This window comes from Pyrgilauda ruficollis, unplaced genomic scaffold (genome assembly GCF_017590135.1).
Source record: "Pyrgilauda ruficollis isolate IOZ18807 unplaced genomic scaffold, ASM1759013v1 scaffold248, whole genome shotgun sequence".
In the NCBI taxonomy this organism is placed as follows: Eukaryota; Metazoa; Chordata; class Aves; order Passeriformes; family Passeridae; genus Pyrgilauda; species Pyrgilauda ruficollis.
Genome location: NW_024523800.1, coordinates 79,228 through 98,162, shown reverse-complemented (window position 1 = coordinate 98,162; position 18,935 = coordinate 79,228). Strand labels below are relative to the sequence as shown.

Below are 18,935 nucleotides of genomic sequence, written 5' to 3'. Positions count from 1 at the left end.
CAAGCAAAGCAGCGCTGGCATCCACACGGACCCAGCCCGAGCCATTCAGTTGGAAAGGGGCGATTCCGCAGGACCTGTCAGGATTATTCCGAATCAATTAAGGGCCACTTAACCTGCGGCTCCTCAAGGGCTTCATTCTCCTGGGGCTGGGCCGGGGCTGAGAGACCTGGGCAGGTCCCAAGGGAGGGAGAGAAACTGAGCCCGGATTCCGGCTGCTCTGCGAGGGTGAGGATGGACAAACAGCCAAGAACAAGGATGGATAAACAACCACGGATAAATTACTGAGCACGAGGACGGGTAAAGAACCTCCAACACACTCAGGTGTGAGCCCCTCCAGGCAGGGGCCCGGCCAAGGGCTTGGGGCAGGAGCTCTGGGTGCTTTGTGAGCCCAATTCCTCAGGAAGCCCCAGGGCTCTGCTGCCCAGCCAAGCCAGGTTCCTTGGAGCCCTAACTCCCTCCTGGGCTAGAAAGGCTCAAAGAGGTGAAACGTTCTGGGGGAGGAAAAACTCCCAGCAAAGCATCAACCCCAGCAGAGCATCAACCCCAGCAGCTCCTCCTGGATAAAAACAGCAGGGAAGAGACTCCAACCCCTGCCCTGCTCTGTTCAGGGAACATCCTCATTGACCCCCAGGATCATCCAGTCCAACCCCTGGCCCTGCACGGACACCCCAAAATCCCACCCTGTGCCCGAGAGCGGTGTCCAAAGGCTCCAGGAGCTCTGGCAGCCTTGGGGCCATGACCAATCCCTGGGGAGCCTGTTCAGCACCCCAGCACCCTCTGGGGGAAGAACCTTGTCCTGATCTCCAGCCTGATCCCCCTGGCCCAGCTCCAGGTGTCCAAGGTCCATCCCCACCCAGGGGATCTTGGTCTCCTCTCCTGGCCCAGCCTGGCACCAATCCAGGCACCACCCCCGTGGGGCTCTGGGGAGCCACCACGTCCTTCCTGAGCCAGGAAAAGCATCTGGGAGAGCCCTCAGGGCTCTGCTTGGTCCTGGAGAAGACGAGGATGACTCTGCCCAGCCCACAGTGATGGAGAGCAGATCCCTTGGGCTTGCAGGGACCATCCCTTCCCCCAGACCCCTGCCCCAAGCCTGGATCCTTGTTCTCCTGTTTGAGCTGGCAGCTCCCAATGTGCCAGAGTCCTCCCAAGGTGTTAATTGTCCCCAGGGCCTGTCCCACAGGGAGAGGAGCCCAGGTGCAGGTGCCTGGCATGCCCATCCAGCTCCAGACATTGCCCTCCTCACTCTTCCCTTTAACACTCAGGCTGAGAAATAATGGCAATAAAAAATCTCTGTCCAGGCCACACCCAGCCAAATCCACCAGGGATTTTCCAGGATTAAAACAACTTTGCTGAACACTCAATCACATCAAAAACAAAGGAAAGGGAACCTGATGGGATAATTAAGGGATTTGCTGGGCCAACATCCACAGTGGCACACCCAGAAGCCCTCGGTAAATACTCTCTCCCCCATCCCAAGAGGGAAAAAAAACCCCTGGCAGTGAAAGCTGTGCTGTGGGCTTCAAAATAAAACATTTAAAATTCAGGAATTTACCCCAGGCCGCTGAATTATCTGTGGATTATTAATGCTAAACCTCCGGTCCCTGGGTGGGGGATTAACATGCAGGCTGGGAACATCAGGGAACGCACGGAGAGGGGTTTGGAGAATAAAAGAAATGAAAACCTCCTTGTCCTTGAGGGGCAGAGCCCTGCCAACATCCCAGGAAGGTCCCCAGGCCTGTCAGCCTTGGAGCTTCATCTCCATGGGAGATGGAAACCTGGACAGGACAAGGGAGAAAGGTTTTAGACTAAACCAGGAAAGATTTAGAGGGGATGTGAGGAAGGGATTCCTTCCTGGGAGGGTGGGGAGGCCCTGGAATGGATTTTCCAGAGGATGCCCCATCCCTGGAAGTGTCCAAGGCCAGGTTGGAGGAGCTTGGAGCAGCCTGGGACAGTGGAAGTTGTCCCTGCCCTGGGACTGGGTGGGCTTGAAGGTCCCTTCCCACCCAACCATTCCATGATTCCCAGCCAGCTCCTGCCTCTTGACTCCCACCCAGCCCCCTCCAGCTGAAATTCCTCCCCAGGATGTTCCTGAAGGATGGGACAACACCCCATAAACACGTGGGAGCAGGAGCTGGATGAGCCTGGACGCTTTGGGATGGGAATGTTCTCTGGGGTTTCTGCACTCAGGCCTGGAGAGTGCCTGAGCTGACCCCAAACCCCCTTCCAGCACCCCCTTCATGCCTCCAGTTTTCCATTGCCTGGAGGGAGATCCCACAAACTGAGCTGTCCCCCTGATCCAGGGCTCTCAGGGAACATTAATTATAACCCTGAGCAGCCGCTTTAATTAACGAGGGCTTGGCCTGCCCTGGTGGGCAGCTCCCGCGAGGAGCAGCAGCTGAGGAAGCTCCTGCTTCATCCCTGCCTGGGGACCAAGGCAACGGCAGGATTGGGGTGTTTGGAGAAATTTGGGGCTGGTTTATTTCTCTGAACACCTGCAGAGCTGTGGTGTGAGATTTCCACGGATCACAGGGGATGGTGTTGAGAGGAATGAGGGATTTGTCTTTCCAAACCAGCTCTGGGTCTGCTGGGGGATAAAACCAGCACTGGGAGATAAAATAAACATGGGAAGGATTCTACTGATTGATGAATGGAAGACAGTGTGGACACGAAGGAACAAACGGAAGCGAGATCCGCGCTCCCACGTCAGAGCAGCAGCTCTGTGTGCTCCCGGGCCCGAGCAAACACTGCAATCCAGGCTCTGCCCAGGACTGAATTGTGCAGCTCTCAGGCCTTGGCAGCGCTCCCTGCCCGCTGCCAGCAGAGCCTGTCCTGCCCCCGGGTGCAGCCGGGCTGCTGGAGGGCAGGAATTGCTCAAGAGCTCCCGGTCCTGGCTGGGAGGGGGAGCAGAACAGGTTTGGGGACACTGGCAGCGCCACCTCCGCGCCGCCGAGCAGTTCCTGCTCCGAGCTGCTTGCAGGGATTTTATATAACACAGCCCAGGGTGCCCACGGCGTCTCTGGCTCTGCTGCTGGCCAGGATCACTGTGCTGGTGGCATCACTGCATCCTGCCAGCACAGCACATGGCATCCTTGGGGATGCCATGCTGCACATGCCAGCACAGCACCCCCATCCTTGGGGGTCCTTTCCTACTCAGGGTATTCCAGGTTCTGTGGTTCCAGAGCCCAAATTGCCAGCAATTGGCTCAGAACCCAGGTTTGCTGGTGTTCTCCTGGAAGGATCCTCTGTCCTTGCCCTGGAAGGCCAAATTTAGAAGGAAGGGCATTTCCCACCTGGCCTAAGGATGTCTCAGGAATGGAACTGCACAATCAGGGGATCCTGGAATGGTTTGGGTTGGAAGGGACCAGGGCAGGGACACCTCCCACTGTCCCAGTGTCCAAGTTGGCCTTGGGCACTGCCAGGGATCGAGGGGCAGCCAGAGGGAAATCCATCCCAGGGCCTGCCCACCCTCACAGGGAGGAATTCCTCCCCAGTATCTGAACTGCACCTCTCAGGTTCTTGCAGCAGTTTGTGATCCAAGCCTGTGGCTGATGCCTCCCTGACCTTCATGTCTGGCACACAAAGACCTCACTATCCTCCTTTGTGTGGCTGCAGACATCCCAAAAGCCACTTCTTTCTCTCTTTCCTCCCCAAACCCCACCTTTCCCCTGACATCCCTGCTCTCACATCTCTGCCTGGAAAGCACCTTCAGTCCCTAAATGGGGGCAGATTTCTTTCTCTCCCCTGTTCCACCATGAGGGAACGGCTCCATCCCTCCCAGGATGGACCTGGCCCTGCCCCCAGCTCTCCCTGTCCCACGTTGGGACCTTTAGCCCCAAAACTTCCAGGCAGAATTCTTTTAGTCTTAGTTTGTGCTCTTTGGGTGGACTGTCCCAGGTTTTGGGGTACAGCAAACCTCCTCCACCCCCAGCGAGGCCCAGCCCCTCTTGGATTCCAGAGCAGCAGATTCACGAGCTCCACTGGAGCAGCAGAATGAAATTCTGAGCTCCCTGGGCAGCTCTGTCCCCACCCAGGAGAGGATTTCAGAGCTTTGCTCACGCTGGACTGGCTGGCATGGCCTCGAGGAGCTGCCAGGGCTCCCCCAGCCTCAGCACAGCTCAGAGAGCCAAAGTAAATCACAGTGACAGCGGGGCCAAATCCCATCAGCACGGGCATGGGCACGGAGGAAATCAGAGCCACAGCCCAGATTTAAAAACAAAACTCCTCCAAAAGTCTCTGTACCGTGGCAGGAGGGCAAATCCCAACCCTGGCCTCACCACGCCCAAACCCCACTGAAATCCAGTCACCACAAACAAAAATATCCCACCCTGAACCTTCACCCTCCCCTTCCTCCTCCACAGTGAGAAGGAGACAGAGCTTTTGCAGAACCCATTTTGGGCTTCTCTCGTTTCAGCCTCAGCACTGAGGAGGGGTCAGGAAGGACCAGGAAGCAGAAGGAGGGACATGGAGGATGGAAGGTGAAGGAGGTGATGAAAAGAGATGGAAGGAGGGAAGATAAATGGCCCTTCCACTGAAAATTGAAAAGCAAGAGGTTGGATCTCCTGCCTGCACCTCCTGTGTAAAAACAAAAGTTTTGGGAGCAGTTTTGGAGCCTGTCCCAGACCCTTTCCAGCTGCTGATCACACAGAGACCTCTGCAGAATCTGGGCTGGTGGGAAGGGCTGCAGCCAACCCTGATGGCTGTGGAGGCCTTTCCATGGGGGTGTCCAGTTGTGGAGCTGTTCTGCCCTTTTGCCTGCTTCTCCCACCCTCTCAGACTCCATCTCCATGGGAAAAACTTTCCCACATAGGGAAGCAATGAAGCAATGTAGGGATCATGAGAAGTGTGAGGTTTTCATTTGCTGTGCCTGGAGGTTGCCAGAGCAGCTCCCAGGGGCAGCTTGGGGGGGATGGAACTCTGGGAATTCATCACAAGCTCCCAACCTTGCTTCTGATGCTGTCCCAGAACCCAGAATGGCTTCCAATCCCTTCCAGCCCCAAGAGGGACAGCGCCAGGCAGCTGCTGGAGGACAGAAACTATCTCTGTCCTCTTGGCTCTGGGCACAGTGACTTCCCTGGATCCCATCCTGGCTGGGATCGACCTCCAGTGATCAGCTGGTCCAGTGCTCCTGCACAAACCCCACTGGACTCAGGAACTCAGCACTGGGAATGCTGGGGCTGTCAGATCCCAGCTCAGTGTCCAGATCCCAGCTGCATACCCTGATCCCAGCTCAATGCCCAGATCCCAGCCCAATGCCCAGATCCCAGCTCCATACCCTGATCCCAGCTCAGTGCCCAGATCCCAGCTCAATGCCCAGATCCCAGCTCCATACCCTGATCCCAGCTCCATACCCAGATCCCAGCTCAATGCCCAGATCCCAGCTCCATGCCCTGATCCCAGCTCAATGCCCAGATCCCAGCTCAGTGCCCAGATCCCAGCTCCATACCCTGATCCCAGCTCAGTGCCCAGATCCCAGTTCCACACCTAGATCCCAGCTCCATACCCTGATCCCAGTTCAGTGCCCAGATCCCAGCTCAGTGCCCAGATCCCAGCTCAATACCCTGATCCCAGTTCAGTGCCCAGATCCCAGCTCCACACCCACATCCCAATTCCACATCCAAATCCCAACTCCCCACCCAGCTCCCAGTTCCCCACTCCCCCAAAGCAGAGGCAGGAGCAGTTCTTGCTCAGGAATTGATTTGAAGATGTTCCATGTAAAAGCTGGGAGGTATTTGCTGCAGTCCAACATTTCCTCCAGCTTCCTCTGATTGCTGCACCTCAGCCTGAAAATTATCCTTGCTTTTTTTCCCCTGTGGACCCCAAAGTTCCCTGCCCTGCCTCTGCTGTGTCTGGCCCATGAGGGCCATGGACTGACCTTGGGATCAGGTGAGAGAAGCCAAAAACCTTTTTCTTTCTGCCTCAATCCCAGCTGGTTTTTAGAGGGATTTTTGGCAATAACCCTCTCTTCTTTCCATGCCCATCCCTGCACCTCCTCACCAGGAGCAGCTCCCCAGGAAAGGCACTGGCACAGGGATAATGTGCAGGGGACAGGAGAGGAGAGGACAGGGAATGAGAACCTTGGATCCCTGGGGCTGGAGGGGACAGGGAGAAGGGGCTGCAGCTGCCAGGTGAGGAGGGGATATGGGACATCATTCCTAGAGCCACCACCAGGACCAACTCCCAGCAGCATCTAACACTGGTTTTAATTTTCTTTTTAACTCTGGGGTCACCTGGAGCTGGCATCTCCCAGAGCTCATTCCCTTCCAGCCCACAGCCCCGGGATTACCGAGATTTACATAAAATGAGGAAAGCTGAGCTCAGCCTGGCACTGCCCCGTGTCACTGCTCGTCACTGCTCCGTGTCACTGCTCGGTGTCACTGCACCATGTCACAGCCACTCCCCAGACCCACCCGCAGCACTGGGGCTCTCGGAGGTGTTTGGTTGTGCAAACAAACCCCGGTGCAGCCAAGCTGAGCTCTCCTGCCCGGCTCTGTCACCAGGGTCGTGTCCCACCCTCCCTGCTCCTCACCGATGTCACATTCCTGCCTGGTCAGGTGGCAAAGAGCTTCCAACACCCAGCGGGGCCATGGGGGCTCCATCACTTGGGAGTCTGCTGGTTTCTGGATGTCCTGGATCTGGATGGAGTTGTTTCATGGATTTGAGAGAAAAGCATTCATTATCTTCCTATAAATGTTTAGATGCCCTGGCCTGAACTTCAGCACCCAACAATGGGAAGAACGTTGTCCTCTCTGCCATCCCTTAGGTGGGATTGAAGGGAGGTCCCAGCTTCCATCTCTGATGCCATGGGATGTTGGGAATGGCCAAACCCCAGAGAAGCTGAGTCTGCCCCATCCCTGGAAGTGTCCAAGGCCAGGTTGGATGGGGCTTGGAGCAACCTGGGATAGCAGGAGGTATCCCTGTCATGGCAGGAGTGGGACAGAATGGCTTTAAAGTCCTTTCCAACCCAAACTGCTCCGTGATTCCTGCTGGGCCAAAAGGCTCCGTGGTCTCCACAGCCATGGGAATGTCTTGATCCCAGCAGGATCCACAGCCTGGCTCTGGCAGCACCAGTCTTGCTGTCTGCCTGCACTAAAACCCGGGCAAACATTCAGGACTGAACTTGCAGGTCCTTGAGATGGGTTAAAGAAACCAAGCAAAGCCTCTCAGGCGGGTTCTGCTCCTGGCCCACGCCCAAGGTCCCTTCGGGAGGCACTGGAGGGAATCGGGGCTGCAATAATCCATGTGCCTCCCTAAGGAACAACAAACACAGCCAGAGCCAACAGAGGCTTTGTGTAAAAAGGGATTTAGGACTCAGCCTGAAAGGCAGAGAAGGTGGGGATTCTGTCCCTACTTTGCTCACCTGAATGAACTTCCTTTGGATGGAATTGGGCTGTGGGAGAAAATCCCTTCTCCTGATGGTCACCATAAGGGACCTTAAACCCCTCCCTTGCTGCCACAGCTCTCTGCTGGAGAGGGGCTTGGGACAAGGGGTGGAGGGACAGGACACAGGGAACGACTCCCACTGCCAGAGGGCAGGGATGGATGGGATACTGGGATAGAATTCTCCCTGTGAGGGTGGGCAGGCTCTGGGATGGATTTCCCAGAGCAGCTGTGGCTGCCCCCGGATCCCTCAAAGTGTCCAAGGCCAGGTCCAGGCCAGGTTGGATGGGGCTGGGAGCAGCCTGGGACAGTGGGAGGTGTCCCTGCCCAAGGCAGAGGGTTGGAATTCAATGGAATTCAACCCAAACCAGTCTGGAATCAGGCAGCAGGAGCCAAATCCTGGAAAAACCCAGCACAGGCCCCCTCCCACAGTGAGGGACCTATGTTTGGTCCTGTCCCTGCTGAGGGATTCCCACTCACAGCCCCTCCTGTCGGGGGATCCTGCCAGGATCAGGAGCTCCAGGGTGCAAAGATCTCTGGAGCCAAACTGCTGCTGCTGCTCCAATTCCCAGATGGAAGCCAGGCCCAGGGGTTTCTGCCCCTGCTGATCCCAACACAGGTGAGTCCATTCCTTCATTCCCATCTCTTCCCATGCCCACGGCTGCCATTCCCCACACTCTGCTGGGGAGCAGGATGGGACCAAATGCTCAGGCACATCCATTTTTTTCAAGCAGCCAACAGAGAACCAAGAACAGCATTTGTCACAATACAAGAATTTATTTCTTTTCTTTTAGTGGCTGCTCCTTGAGAGCTCTCTAAGAGAGGATTTCAGTTTTACCCATTCCAGTTTTACCCACTTCAGTTTTACCTATTCCAGTTTTACACATTTCAGTTTTGCCCCTCCTTTGTGGGACAGAAATCTTGCATTTCAAGGAACAGCAGAACCAAAACCATTCAATTTGTACAAAATTTTCTCCTAAGCCTTATTCCAGTGGTGGATTCTCCAGTGTCCAATGAAAAGGGCTTTTGCTGCCTTGGGAAGAAGCAGTTGAGGTTGTCCCTTAGGCTATTTTAGAGGAGGGGGTGCCTTCAGGAGCTCCCTGCTCCCAGAAAAGAGCAAAAAATGGGATTTCCAGCAGGTCTGGCAGCACATGGGACTCCTGTGACAGGTTGGATCCAAGCAGGAAAACTGCGTGTTGTTTATGCAATAAGTGTTTTTGTGGCTCCGAGGTATTTCAGATGGAATGGAGATACCTCGGGATGTTTATACTTTCCTGGAAGCCAGGGGAGCAGAGATATCAGGGCCATCTAAAGCACTGGAGGAGCTCCTGGTTGTGCAAGAACCATTCCCTGCCTTGCAAAACGTTCTTCAAAATACGGCACCTTCAAAACATTCTTCGAAACGCGGCACTGGGACCTTCCCTGCTGCACCAGCACGGGGCTCAAACACGGGGCTCAGACACAGGGTTCCAAACACAAACACCAACACGGGGCTCAACCACAGGGTTCCAAACACAAACACCAACATGGGACTCAAACACAGGGCTCAAACATGGGGCTCCAAACACAAACACCAACACAGGGCTCCAAACACAAGGTTCCAAACACAAACACCAACTCAGGGCTCCAAACAGGGGGTTCCAAACACAAACACCAACACGGGACTCAAACAGAGGGTTCCAAACACAAACACCAACACAGGGCTCCAAACACGGGGTTCCAAACACAAACACCAACACGGGACTCAAACACAGACAGGGGCCTCCAAACAGGGGGTTCCAAACACAAACAACAGCACAGGGCTCAAACACGGAGTTCCAAACAGGGGGCTCAAACACAAACACCAGCACAGGGCTCCAAACATGGGGTTCCAAACACAAACACCAACACAGGGCTCAAACACAGGGCTCAAACATGGGGCTCCAAACACAAACACCAATATGGGGCTCAAACAGGGGGTTCCAAACACAAACACTAGGGTTCCAAACATGGGGTTCCAAACACGAACACCAATATGGGGTTCCAAACACGGGGAACCCACACAGGGCATCAACACAGGAACCAACACAGGGCTCAAACAGGGGGTTCCAAACATGGACACCAACACAGGGCTCAAACACGGGGCACCAACACCAGATTCCAAACACAGGGAACCCACACAGGGCATCAACACAGGGCTCTAAACACGCGGTTTCAACACGGGGCACCAACATGGGGTTCCAAACACTGGGCACCACAGGATGGGGCACCAACAGGAGGCACCAGCACAGGGTTCCAAACACAGCACTGCAACATGGGACACCAACATGGAGTCCCAATTATGGGGTTCCAACACAGGGCACCAAGATGGGGTTCCAAATACGGGGAACCCACACGGGGTTCCCAACACAGGGTTCCAACATGAGACACCAACATGGGGCTCCAAACATGAGGTACCAACACAGGCACCAACATGGGGTTTAAACACGGGCAACCAACATCCCATTACAAAGACAGAGTTCCAAACATGGGCACCACCACAGGGCTGCAAACACTGGACACCAGCCTGGGGTTCCAAACACAGGATTCCAACACAAGCACCAACACAGGCACCACCATGAGGCACCAGCTCAGGAAATCCACATAGGGCACCATCAAGGGGTTCCAAATATGAAGTTCCAGCATGGGACATGAACATAGGGAATCCATGGGCTGGAACACTGGCACTAATACAGGGTTCCAAACACAGGCTCCAACACAGGGCACAAATACAGGGTTCCAAACATGGGCACCAACACAGGGCACCAACACAGGGCACAAATACAGGGTTCCAAACATGGGCACCAACACAGGGCACAAATACAGGGTTCCAAACATGGGGTTCCAAACATGGGCACCAACACAGGGCACCAACGCAGGGCACAAATACAGGGTTCCAAACATGGGGTTCCAACACAGGGCACCAAAATGGGGTTCCAAACACAGGACATGAAGATGAGGCACCAACACAGGGTTCAAACACGAAGCACGTGGCATCAACATGGCGTTCCAAACATGGGCCTCCAAACATGAAACATCAACGTGGGGCTCCAACACAGGGCACCAGCATGAGGCACCAACACAGGGTTCCAACATGAGGCACCCACAGGGGTTCCAACTTCCTGCAGATGCCAACCCGCTCCTCGAGATGATTAAATTTGCACTTGGTCCCAGGGAGGGCTGATAACACCGTCACACTCTAGGGGCTGGTGTTGGCAGGTAAAATAATGCACTTTCCCAAACTTGTTGGACGCCCTGCAGGGCTGGAATGCTCCTGGCTGCTCCCAAAGCAGCACGCCTGGGATGAGGTGGAAAGCCACATTTCCATCATCTCCAGCAGCTCCAAGACCCCCTCCTAGACACAAGCACACATTAACAGCCCATTCCCAACCCTTCAGCTTGTGGGATCTCCCATTTTTCCGAGGCAGTGCCCTACCATGGCACTGCCAGGAAACCTTGGCTCTGCCACTGACTCAGTGCCTGGAGTCAGCAGGGTCTGGTTTTGTGCCGTGGATGGATTCCTCTGTAAAACCAGTGGAATTACAGTGCTGGGGGTCTCTGGGAAAAGCTGGCATGGGCTGTTCTTGGAAAACACCATCTCCCAGCAAATGCCATGGACACCACGACAGCCAGTCTCAAAGTACAGCTCTGACCCTTTCCCCACAGTCCAGCACCACAGGAACCCCAGCCATGGCACAGACTGCTCCAAAGCTCAAAACAAACATCTCCAATTTCAGCACCAGCATCTCCAAACTCAGTACAAACGAGCTGCAATGAGTTTTGCATCTCCAGACAAAAGTCAGGACCATGGGGTTGGACTTCTAAGTGGCTCAGAACTAATCCTGCTGACTTCTCTTTCCTTTTAATTAGTCCTGAGCACTGAGACATCCCCACGCTCCCCAGAAGTAACCACTAATCAGGCAGGGTATGAGCTCCAGTAATTACCCGGATTTGCTCTCCATCCTCCCTGCAGTAATTGCAGCCCTGAGTAACTCCTGCCCTGAGTAGGGTTGAGCCCTGTGCCAGGCATGTGGAGCACGAGCCTGGCCAGGACCATGATCCTGAGGCTCAGCAGCACCCAAATCCCTTTAGCCTCCAAACCTGTTTTACGAGACTGACTCCACTGATGGAAGAGCTCTGGCTGGAGAGATGCTGGGGCGGGACACAGTCCAAGGAGAGGATTTCCAGAGGAAAAGGTTTTATTGGACCACAGTCCCACCTTGTTCAGACTCAGCCATGGGCTGGACTTGTTTCTCCCACAGTCCCTCACTTGCTAAGAGCAATGTTCCAAAAAAAAATATGTTCTCTCTTTTCTTAGAGGGAAGAAAAGGGAAAGGGAGAGGGAGAGGGAGGGGGGGGGGGGGAGGGGGAGGGGAAGGGGGAGGACTTGTTTCTCCCACAGTCCCTCACTTGCTAAGAGCAATGTTCCAAAAAAAAATATGTTCTCTCTTTTCTTAGAGGGAAGAAAAGGGAAAGGGAGAGGGAGAGGGAGAGGGAGAGGGAGAGGGAGAGGGAGAGGGAGAGGGGAGGGGGAAAGAGAAGGGAAAAGGGGATGGAGGAAGGGGGAAAAGAAGGGGGAAGGGAAAAAAGAAGGGAGAAGGAGAAAGCAAAGGGGAAGGGGAAAGAGGAGGAGGAGGAAGGAAGAGAGACAAGAAGGGAGAAGGGGGAACACGAGAAGAACAGTTCCATTGGAAGGGACCTACATCGATCCTCTGCTCCACCTGGAGCTCTGTTCCCACCTGTCATGGAGAAAAGAACCTTCAAAAACCCCTGTGGGTCCCTTCCAGCCTGGGATACCCCATCATCCCATGATATAATCCCAGCAATACGGAACATTGGCCATCAGTCCCACGGCACTTGCACAGCTCCTCTGGAAGGGAAAAATACTCAGTTTCTTGTAGAGCAAGAGCCTCTGTTAGAGCCCAAACATGGACACTTGGTCCTGCTGCTCTGCATCCCTCTGGGATAAAATGATCCCACCTCAGAGCTGGCTCTGGGGAGGAAAAACCAGCTCCTCAATTTCCAGTAAAGCCACCAACCCCAATGACAAGGTGAGGAAAAGGTTTTGCAGACATCCCTCAGGAACAGGAAATGGAGAAAAGGGAAAAGAAACTTTCTGGACAAGGAGCAGATGGGAAGAACCAAATCCCAGAGAAGAAATTCTCACTCTGGGATTGACACCAAGAACTAAAAGGACGTTTATGAAGAGCAGAGTTGGCCAGAATGGCCAAAATCAGGGTACAGTTGGTGCTCCAGCTGTGGGGTTACATTTTCACATGGGAATTTCTGACAGTCTCTGCTTTGAGATTGGTTCCCAATTTTCTGGGTAGGAAATCTGTGTCCAGGCTGCAAAATTCTGTGCTCTGAGGAGCTGAGCTGTAGTGAATCCCTTTTGTGCCTCCCCCATACTCTTCATGGAATCATGGAACATCCTCTGTTGGAAGAAACTCTCCAGGATCATTGAATCCAACTCCTGGCCCTGCACAGGACACCCCCAGGAATCCCTCCATGCTCCTGGATTTTTCTGGTTGTTAAGTCACAGCCCATGGCCTGATTTTCAACACAACCCGACCTCAGCTCCAACTCCACAGACCCCCCCATTGCTTCCTGCCCTCTCCATGGTCCCAGGGTCCAGCTGCAAGAGGATTTCTGGGGATTGATCCCAAGTAAGGAAGCCCAGGAGAAGGGGAGCAGTCCTTCCCAGCACTGCTGGAGGCTGATCTACGACCTCCCCAGGGCGGCGAGCGCTGCATTCCCCGGCTCTAATAGAAGGGGCAGGATCTGATGTTCCCTCAGCTGGAACACAGCAGGAAAAAAGCATCAGATTTCCCGGGACCATGATCCCATCCCCTTCAGCAGCTGATCCTGTGCCCCCCCTGCCTCCAGGTATATAAATGTTGTCCCAGGTCACCCTCAGGGACACAGCAGGAGGTGGCACTGAGGACGCTGCGGGCAGGAACGTTCCTGGGAGCCTCCATGATGTGGGAACTGCGCTCCATCGCCTTCACCAGGGCCGTCCTTGCGGAATTCCTGGCCACTCTGGTCTTCGTCCTCTTCGGCCTGGGCTCGGCCCTGAACTGGCCCTCGGCGCCGGCCCCAAGCACGCTGCAGATCGCGCTGGCCTTCGGCCTGGCCATCGGGACGCTGGTGCAGGCGCTGGGCCACGTCAGCGGCGCCCACATCAACCCCGCCGTGACCCTGGGCTGCCTGCTGGGCTCGCAGCTCTCCCTGCTCCGCGCCCTCTTCTACGTGGTGGCGCAGCTGCTGGGCGGCGTGGTGGGCGCTGCCATCCTGCACGAGGTCACCCCGGCCAGCGCCCGCGAGGGCCTGGCCCTCAACAAGGTGAGGCCGCGGCACGGGGTGGGCTCGGCAGGCTGCGGGGTGGCAGGAAAAACCCCCTCAGCTGGCCCATAACCTCCAGCTGGCGATCCCAGAATTCCCCAAAATTCCCACTGGGATTTTCCTCAGAGAACTGGGAGAGGCCCAAATTCCATGGGAGTTTCATCCCAAATCCACCCAAAAATCCCTAAAAACCCCCTCAGCTGCTCCAAAACCTCCAAATCCCGATCCCAAAATTCCCCAGAATTCCCACTGGGATTTTCCTCAGAGAATGGGGAGAGGCCCCGAAACGGAGGAATTCTGTGCAAATTTCATCCCAAATCCACCCAAAAATCCCTAAAATCCCCCTCAGCTGCTCCAAAACCTCCAGCTGGGGATCCCAGAATTCCTGGAATTCTCCAAAAATTCTAGGGATTCCCCAAAATTCCCACTGGGATTTTCCTCAGAGAATGGGGAGAGGCCCCGAAACGGAGGAATTCTGTGCAAATTTCATCCCAAATCCACCCAAAAATCCCTAAAAACCCCCTCAGCTCCCCAAAACCTCCTGCCAGGGATCCCAGAATTACCAAAATTCCCAAAAATTCCCAGAATTCCCAGTGAGGAAGCCTCTGAATGCCACAGCCCCACACCTGCTGGACCCTGCTGCTCCAAGGGTCCTGTCAGGAGCATGGAAGAAGGCAGGACTCATCTTCCTCCTCTGGTTTTATGGCTAAAATTTCCTGAGGTCCATCAACTATTTCCCATTGAGCCACTTCTTCCACCTGGGAAATTTCTCCTCTTTTCATATTGGTGCCAAAAATGTCCCCTGGTTTTGGGGCTAAAGCCAGAGGAAGGATCCAGCTGGCCACAGACACGTCCCTTGGAGTCACAACCATCTTGTTTTTCCCCAGGACTGTTCTCAGGGGACTTGGATTCTGGGAGTCCCAGGGGTTTAAGGAAGGACACATCCAAAACACCCCCTCTCCATTCCTCTTGTCCCAGGCTCATCCCAATTTCCCCTCAGGTGTGGGCACAGGCAGCCTTTTCCTGGCTCTGCTTTGGCCAAGCCACAATTCCCAGGTTGCTGAAGTGGTAGGGACAGGAGAGATTTGGGTCTAAATCCCAGATTTTCATTAGATTCAGCTCGTTGCCTCCCACTGTGATGGGATGATCACACCAGATCCAGCTGCTTCATCCCAAAACCCAACACATGCATTCCCTACAGCTCCACAAGGATCTCAGGCTGGTTTCAGACAGGGAAAAAATAAAGCCAGGGAAGCTCAGGATGCTCACGGGGGATTCTCCAATGGTATCCTGGCCTCCAACTCCCCCTTCCCCACAGGAGGGGGAAAAGGAAATGAAACCCAGAGATTCACTATCCCATCCCAGGGGGGAACAGGCACCTGGCAGGATCAGCATCACCCAACCCCAAGGGAGCGAAGGAGGAGCAGGGAGCTGGGTTGGGAAGCAGCACATGGAAATTGCCTTTCCCACAGCAGGTAGGCACTGCCAGGACTCAGCAGCACTGCCAGCGTGATTAAGAGGGTTAAAAAGAGGGAGTTTGTTGTGGTTTAATGTGAATGAGGGGATTTAGGCTGGCAATGACTGAGGGTAATAAAAGCACGAGGTTTAAGGGAGACTCAGACTGCTCAGCTTTGTTGGTTTACAGCTTAAAGTGAGAACTGGGGATTTTGAGAAGGCTTTTGTCCCCTGTGAGCTGTTCATGGTGTGGCTGCCTGCACAGATTATCCCTGTAAAAAGGGAGGGGAATACTGGGGAGAATAAAGAATATCTGACTCTGGAGCTTGGGCAGGAGGGCAGTTAGGACCTTCCTGGGATTACCTGGGATTAGATTTGGGAGGGGAGAAGGAAAGAAGGGACTGAGTTGGAGGAGATGGGTTACCACCAGGATCAGCTGCAGATCAGACCTGACAAATTCTCTGAGTAAAAAAAGTGTGAAAAAGGATTTTTTTTCTTTTTTTCATTCCAAAATATTTATTTTTGATGTCTTCAAAATGCAACTTGTAAACTTTTCCAAAAGGCATTTTGAGTAGGAGGAAAAGGGAAAAAAATGCAAAAATACCAAAAAATTGCCAATAAAATTTCCTGAGAGGTCAATCAAGCATTTCCCATTGAGCCACTTCTTCTACCTGGGAAGCTTTTTCTTATTGGTGCCAAAAATCTCCCCTGTCTCCTTTGCCCCCCCCCCCCTCCCGATTTTGGATTCCTCCTCCATATTTCCTCCGTACCTCCATACTCACAGAACCTGGCCTTGGAACATGTTTTTCCTCCCATTCCAGCTGCACAATGAGACCACGACGGGGCAGGCAGTGACGGTGGAGCTCTTCCTCACCTTCCAGCTGGTCCTGTGCATCTTTGCTTCCACAGACGAGCGGCGTGAGGACAACCTGGGCTCCCCTGCCCTCTCCATTGGCCTCTCTGTGGCCGTGGGGCACCTCCTCGGGGTGAGTGGATGGGCCAAAACTTGGCACTTTTGGAGTTCTTTTTTTGTTTATGCCCCAAGTTGGTTTGGCTGCATCTCCGGGCTTGATGGGGAATATGTAACCTGTGGTTTTGCAGTAGAGAGAGGGGAAAATCCCACTGAAGACAGAGAGAGCTGTGGCCTGAGCTCAGCCTTTATTTGGCATGAAAAACTTGGTTTCTGGACCCTGCCTCTCCTTGAGTCCCACTGGGAGTTCCAGTTATCTGTGGGATCTCTCCTGGAGAGAAGGCGTTGGCCGCTGGGGCTGCCAAGTGCAGGATGAGCCTGGGAAGTGTTTGGGATGGACACTCAGGGAAATCCCACCCAAATGCCCAAAGCAGCCCCCACACCAGTGCACACAGGGGAAAGCTGTTGGTCACACCACACCTTCCATCCTCAGTGCTCCACGAGCCCCTGTGTCCATGGGATCGTTCCTCTCCTGTCCCCAGAGGCACGAGAGGGAATTTTCTGCAGGACTGGGAGCTGGTCCCCGCAGGTCCTGGGGCTGCAGCACAGCAACACCAGGACACACAAGCTCAGACACCTCACAGTGCTGACTCAGGTGGAGGCAGCTCCTGGGATCCCTCCTCCTGGAACAGGAATGCTGAAGGGTGAAGCAGCAGCTCAGCTGTCACCCTAATGACACCCCAACGTTTTAAAAATGAGGTAGAAGGGCTCAGTGCTGACAGAGGCCGTGTTGTTCCCGGCAGATCCGTTACACCGGCTGCTCCATGAATCCCGCCAGGTCCTTTGCCCCCGCTGTCGTCGTGGGAGACTTCAGCGACCACTGGGTGAGAACTCGGCCCCGCGGGTTGGGTTGGATGAGGCCCCCACACTGCCAATATTCCTCGAAACTCACCAAGCCAGACAAATTCCGGGCATTTCCATGCCAGCTCCCCGCTGGAGGAGAGATGGAGAGATTAGGAGAAGGAGGTGGGGCTGCTGGGTGCTTAATTGGCTTTTCCAAACTCCAAAGTGGGAGCATTGCAACAGGATCAGGGTGTGAGGTCTGTTGACATGACTTGGCACAGGGAACAAAACCAATGGAGAGCGGAGCTGTTGCCAGTCCTGGGGAACTTTCCTGATTCCTGGATCTAGGTGCACCTTTGGGAACACTCCCTGGCTCCCCAGGGAATGGCCATGGCTCTGAGCCTGCCAGAGCTCCAGGAGCATTTCAGCAATGCTCTCAGGCACAGGGGGGGATTGGTGGTGGTTGTCCTGAGCAGGGCCAGGGAGGATTTTCAGGATCCTTGTGAGTCCTTTCCAGCTCAGGAGATTCCATGATTTTATTGTTTTCATCTATAAAGAGCCTGGCTGGAGGCAGAGCTGTGGTGTTCCTGATGTTTTCCAAGGCGTCTGGCCCAGACTGGTGCCTCCACCTCCTCCTCCTCCTCTTCCTCCTTCTCCTGCTCCTCCTCCCACAGCAATCCATGAGTGGGTAGGAAAATGCTCCTCCAGATGATGCCACATCACTCAGCACGTTCACAATGGGCCTGTCATTAATGCAGAGTCTGCGCACAGGGAGGATGGTGGAAGAGGATGGTTGGGAATATCCCGGCACTGGAGGGGAGCTCAGATCCCCAGCGATGGCCAAAGCAGAGCTGACTTGGTGTTTTGTTCCCAGAAAGGAACCCAAGCCCCTGGAATGCCCCTCAGAGTTCCTCCCCACCCTCCAAAGCCAGGCTGGGTTTTGCTCACCCCAATTTTCTCTCCTCTCCAGGTGTTCTGGGTGGGCCCCCTGATTGGGGCTGCAGCAGCTTCCATCCTCTACAACTACGTGCTGTTCCCTCAGGCCAAATCCCTCTCGGAGCGCTTGGCCATCCTCAAGGGCTGCGAGCCCGAGCAGGACTGGGCCGAGCGCGAGGCCCGGCGGCGCCAGTCCGTGGAGCTGCACTCCCCCCAGACCCTGCCCAGGGGGATGTCTGAGAAGGTGTAGCCAAACCTCTCCCTGGGCCGAGAGAGGAGCTGGAAACCTCTGGCACGGTTTTAGTGCTCGTCCAGAGGAGCACCTCACCTCTCCCCTCTCTCCCTTCGTTTCTCCTGGGGCACTGAAGTTGACTCCTCTCCCGGGGAGATGTGCGCTGGTCCCACCCACCTCCTGTCCCCAGCTCTCCCCACGCCCGGGGGGTCTGATCTGGGGGAGAGCCAGTAAATCCCAACCCTGCAGGAACAAGGGATCTCCCCAGGATGCCCTCTTCCATGTCCCCCTCGCAGGACACGGAGCTTGGCTGAGGCTGCTCCCGGAGAGCTCCGAGGAGCCTGAAGAGTGTTCATTACCCTGGGTGTGGAGGTTGCCACCCGATGCCTCATTGCTGCTGCACTCTGCTCCCGTCTCGGGTCCCTGCTTGGCTCTTGGCTGACACACAGGAGCGGGAGCAGGAGCAGGAGCAGGAGCACTCACTCTGAGCCATGAGTGCCACACATGACAGGTTCTGCTGTGAAAGGGACCATAAGTGCCATTTCCCACCCGCCACGGACACGGAGGTGCTCCCACAGGGGCGTTCCTGGGAAGATGGGACTGGGAGCATGGCCATGAGTCCCTGCAGGCCCCGCTGGGGAGCACTTGCAAATTCTCCCTCCTGTGAAACAACAAACCCGGGTTACAGCCCAAACTCATACCCACCTTATTGTTGCGCCAGGGTTGTCCTTCCTCTCTCTCCCTGATTTTCCCTTCTTTCGTCTGGTCCTGTTCCCCTCGGACGCTCAGATGCCCTGGAACACACCAAGGAATGATTTCACA

At 54.9% G+C, this 18,935-nt stretch overlaps 1 protein-coding gene across 1 annotated transcript; it reads left to right on the top strand.

Moving 5' to 3' along the window:
* The first annotated feature begins 13,371 nt into the window (after positions 1 to 13,371).
* AQP2 (aquaporin 2) lies at positions 13,372 to 18,131 on the top strand. The gene is made up of 4 exons (XM_041470547.1): positions 13,372 to 13,737; positions 16,014 to 16,178; positions 16,906 to 16,986; positions 17,916 to 18,131. The coding sequence occupies exons 1-4, from the start codon at positions 13,372 to 13,374 to the stop codon at positions 18,129 to 18,131; spliced, it is 828 nt and encodes a 275-aa protein (XP_041326481.1).
* The last annotated feature ends 804 nt before the right edge of the window (positions 18,132 to 18,935 follow it).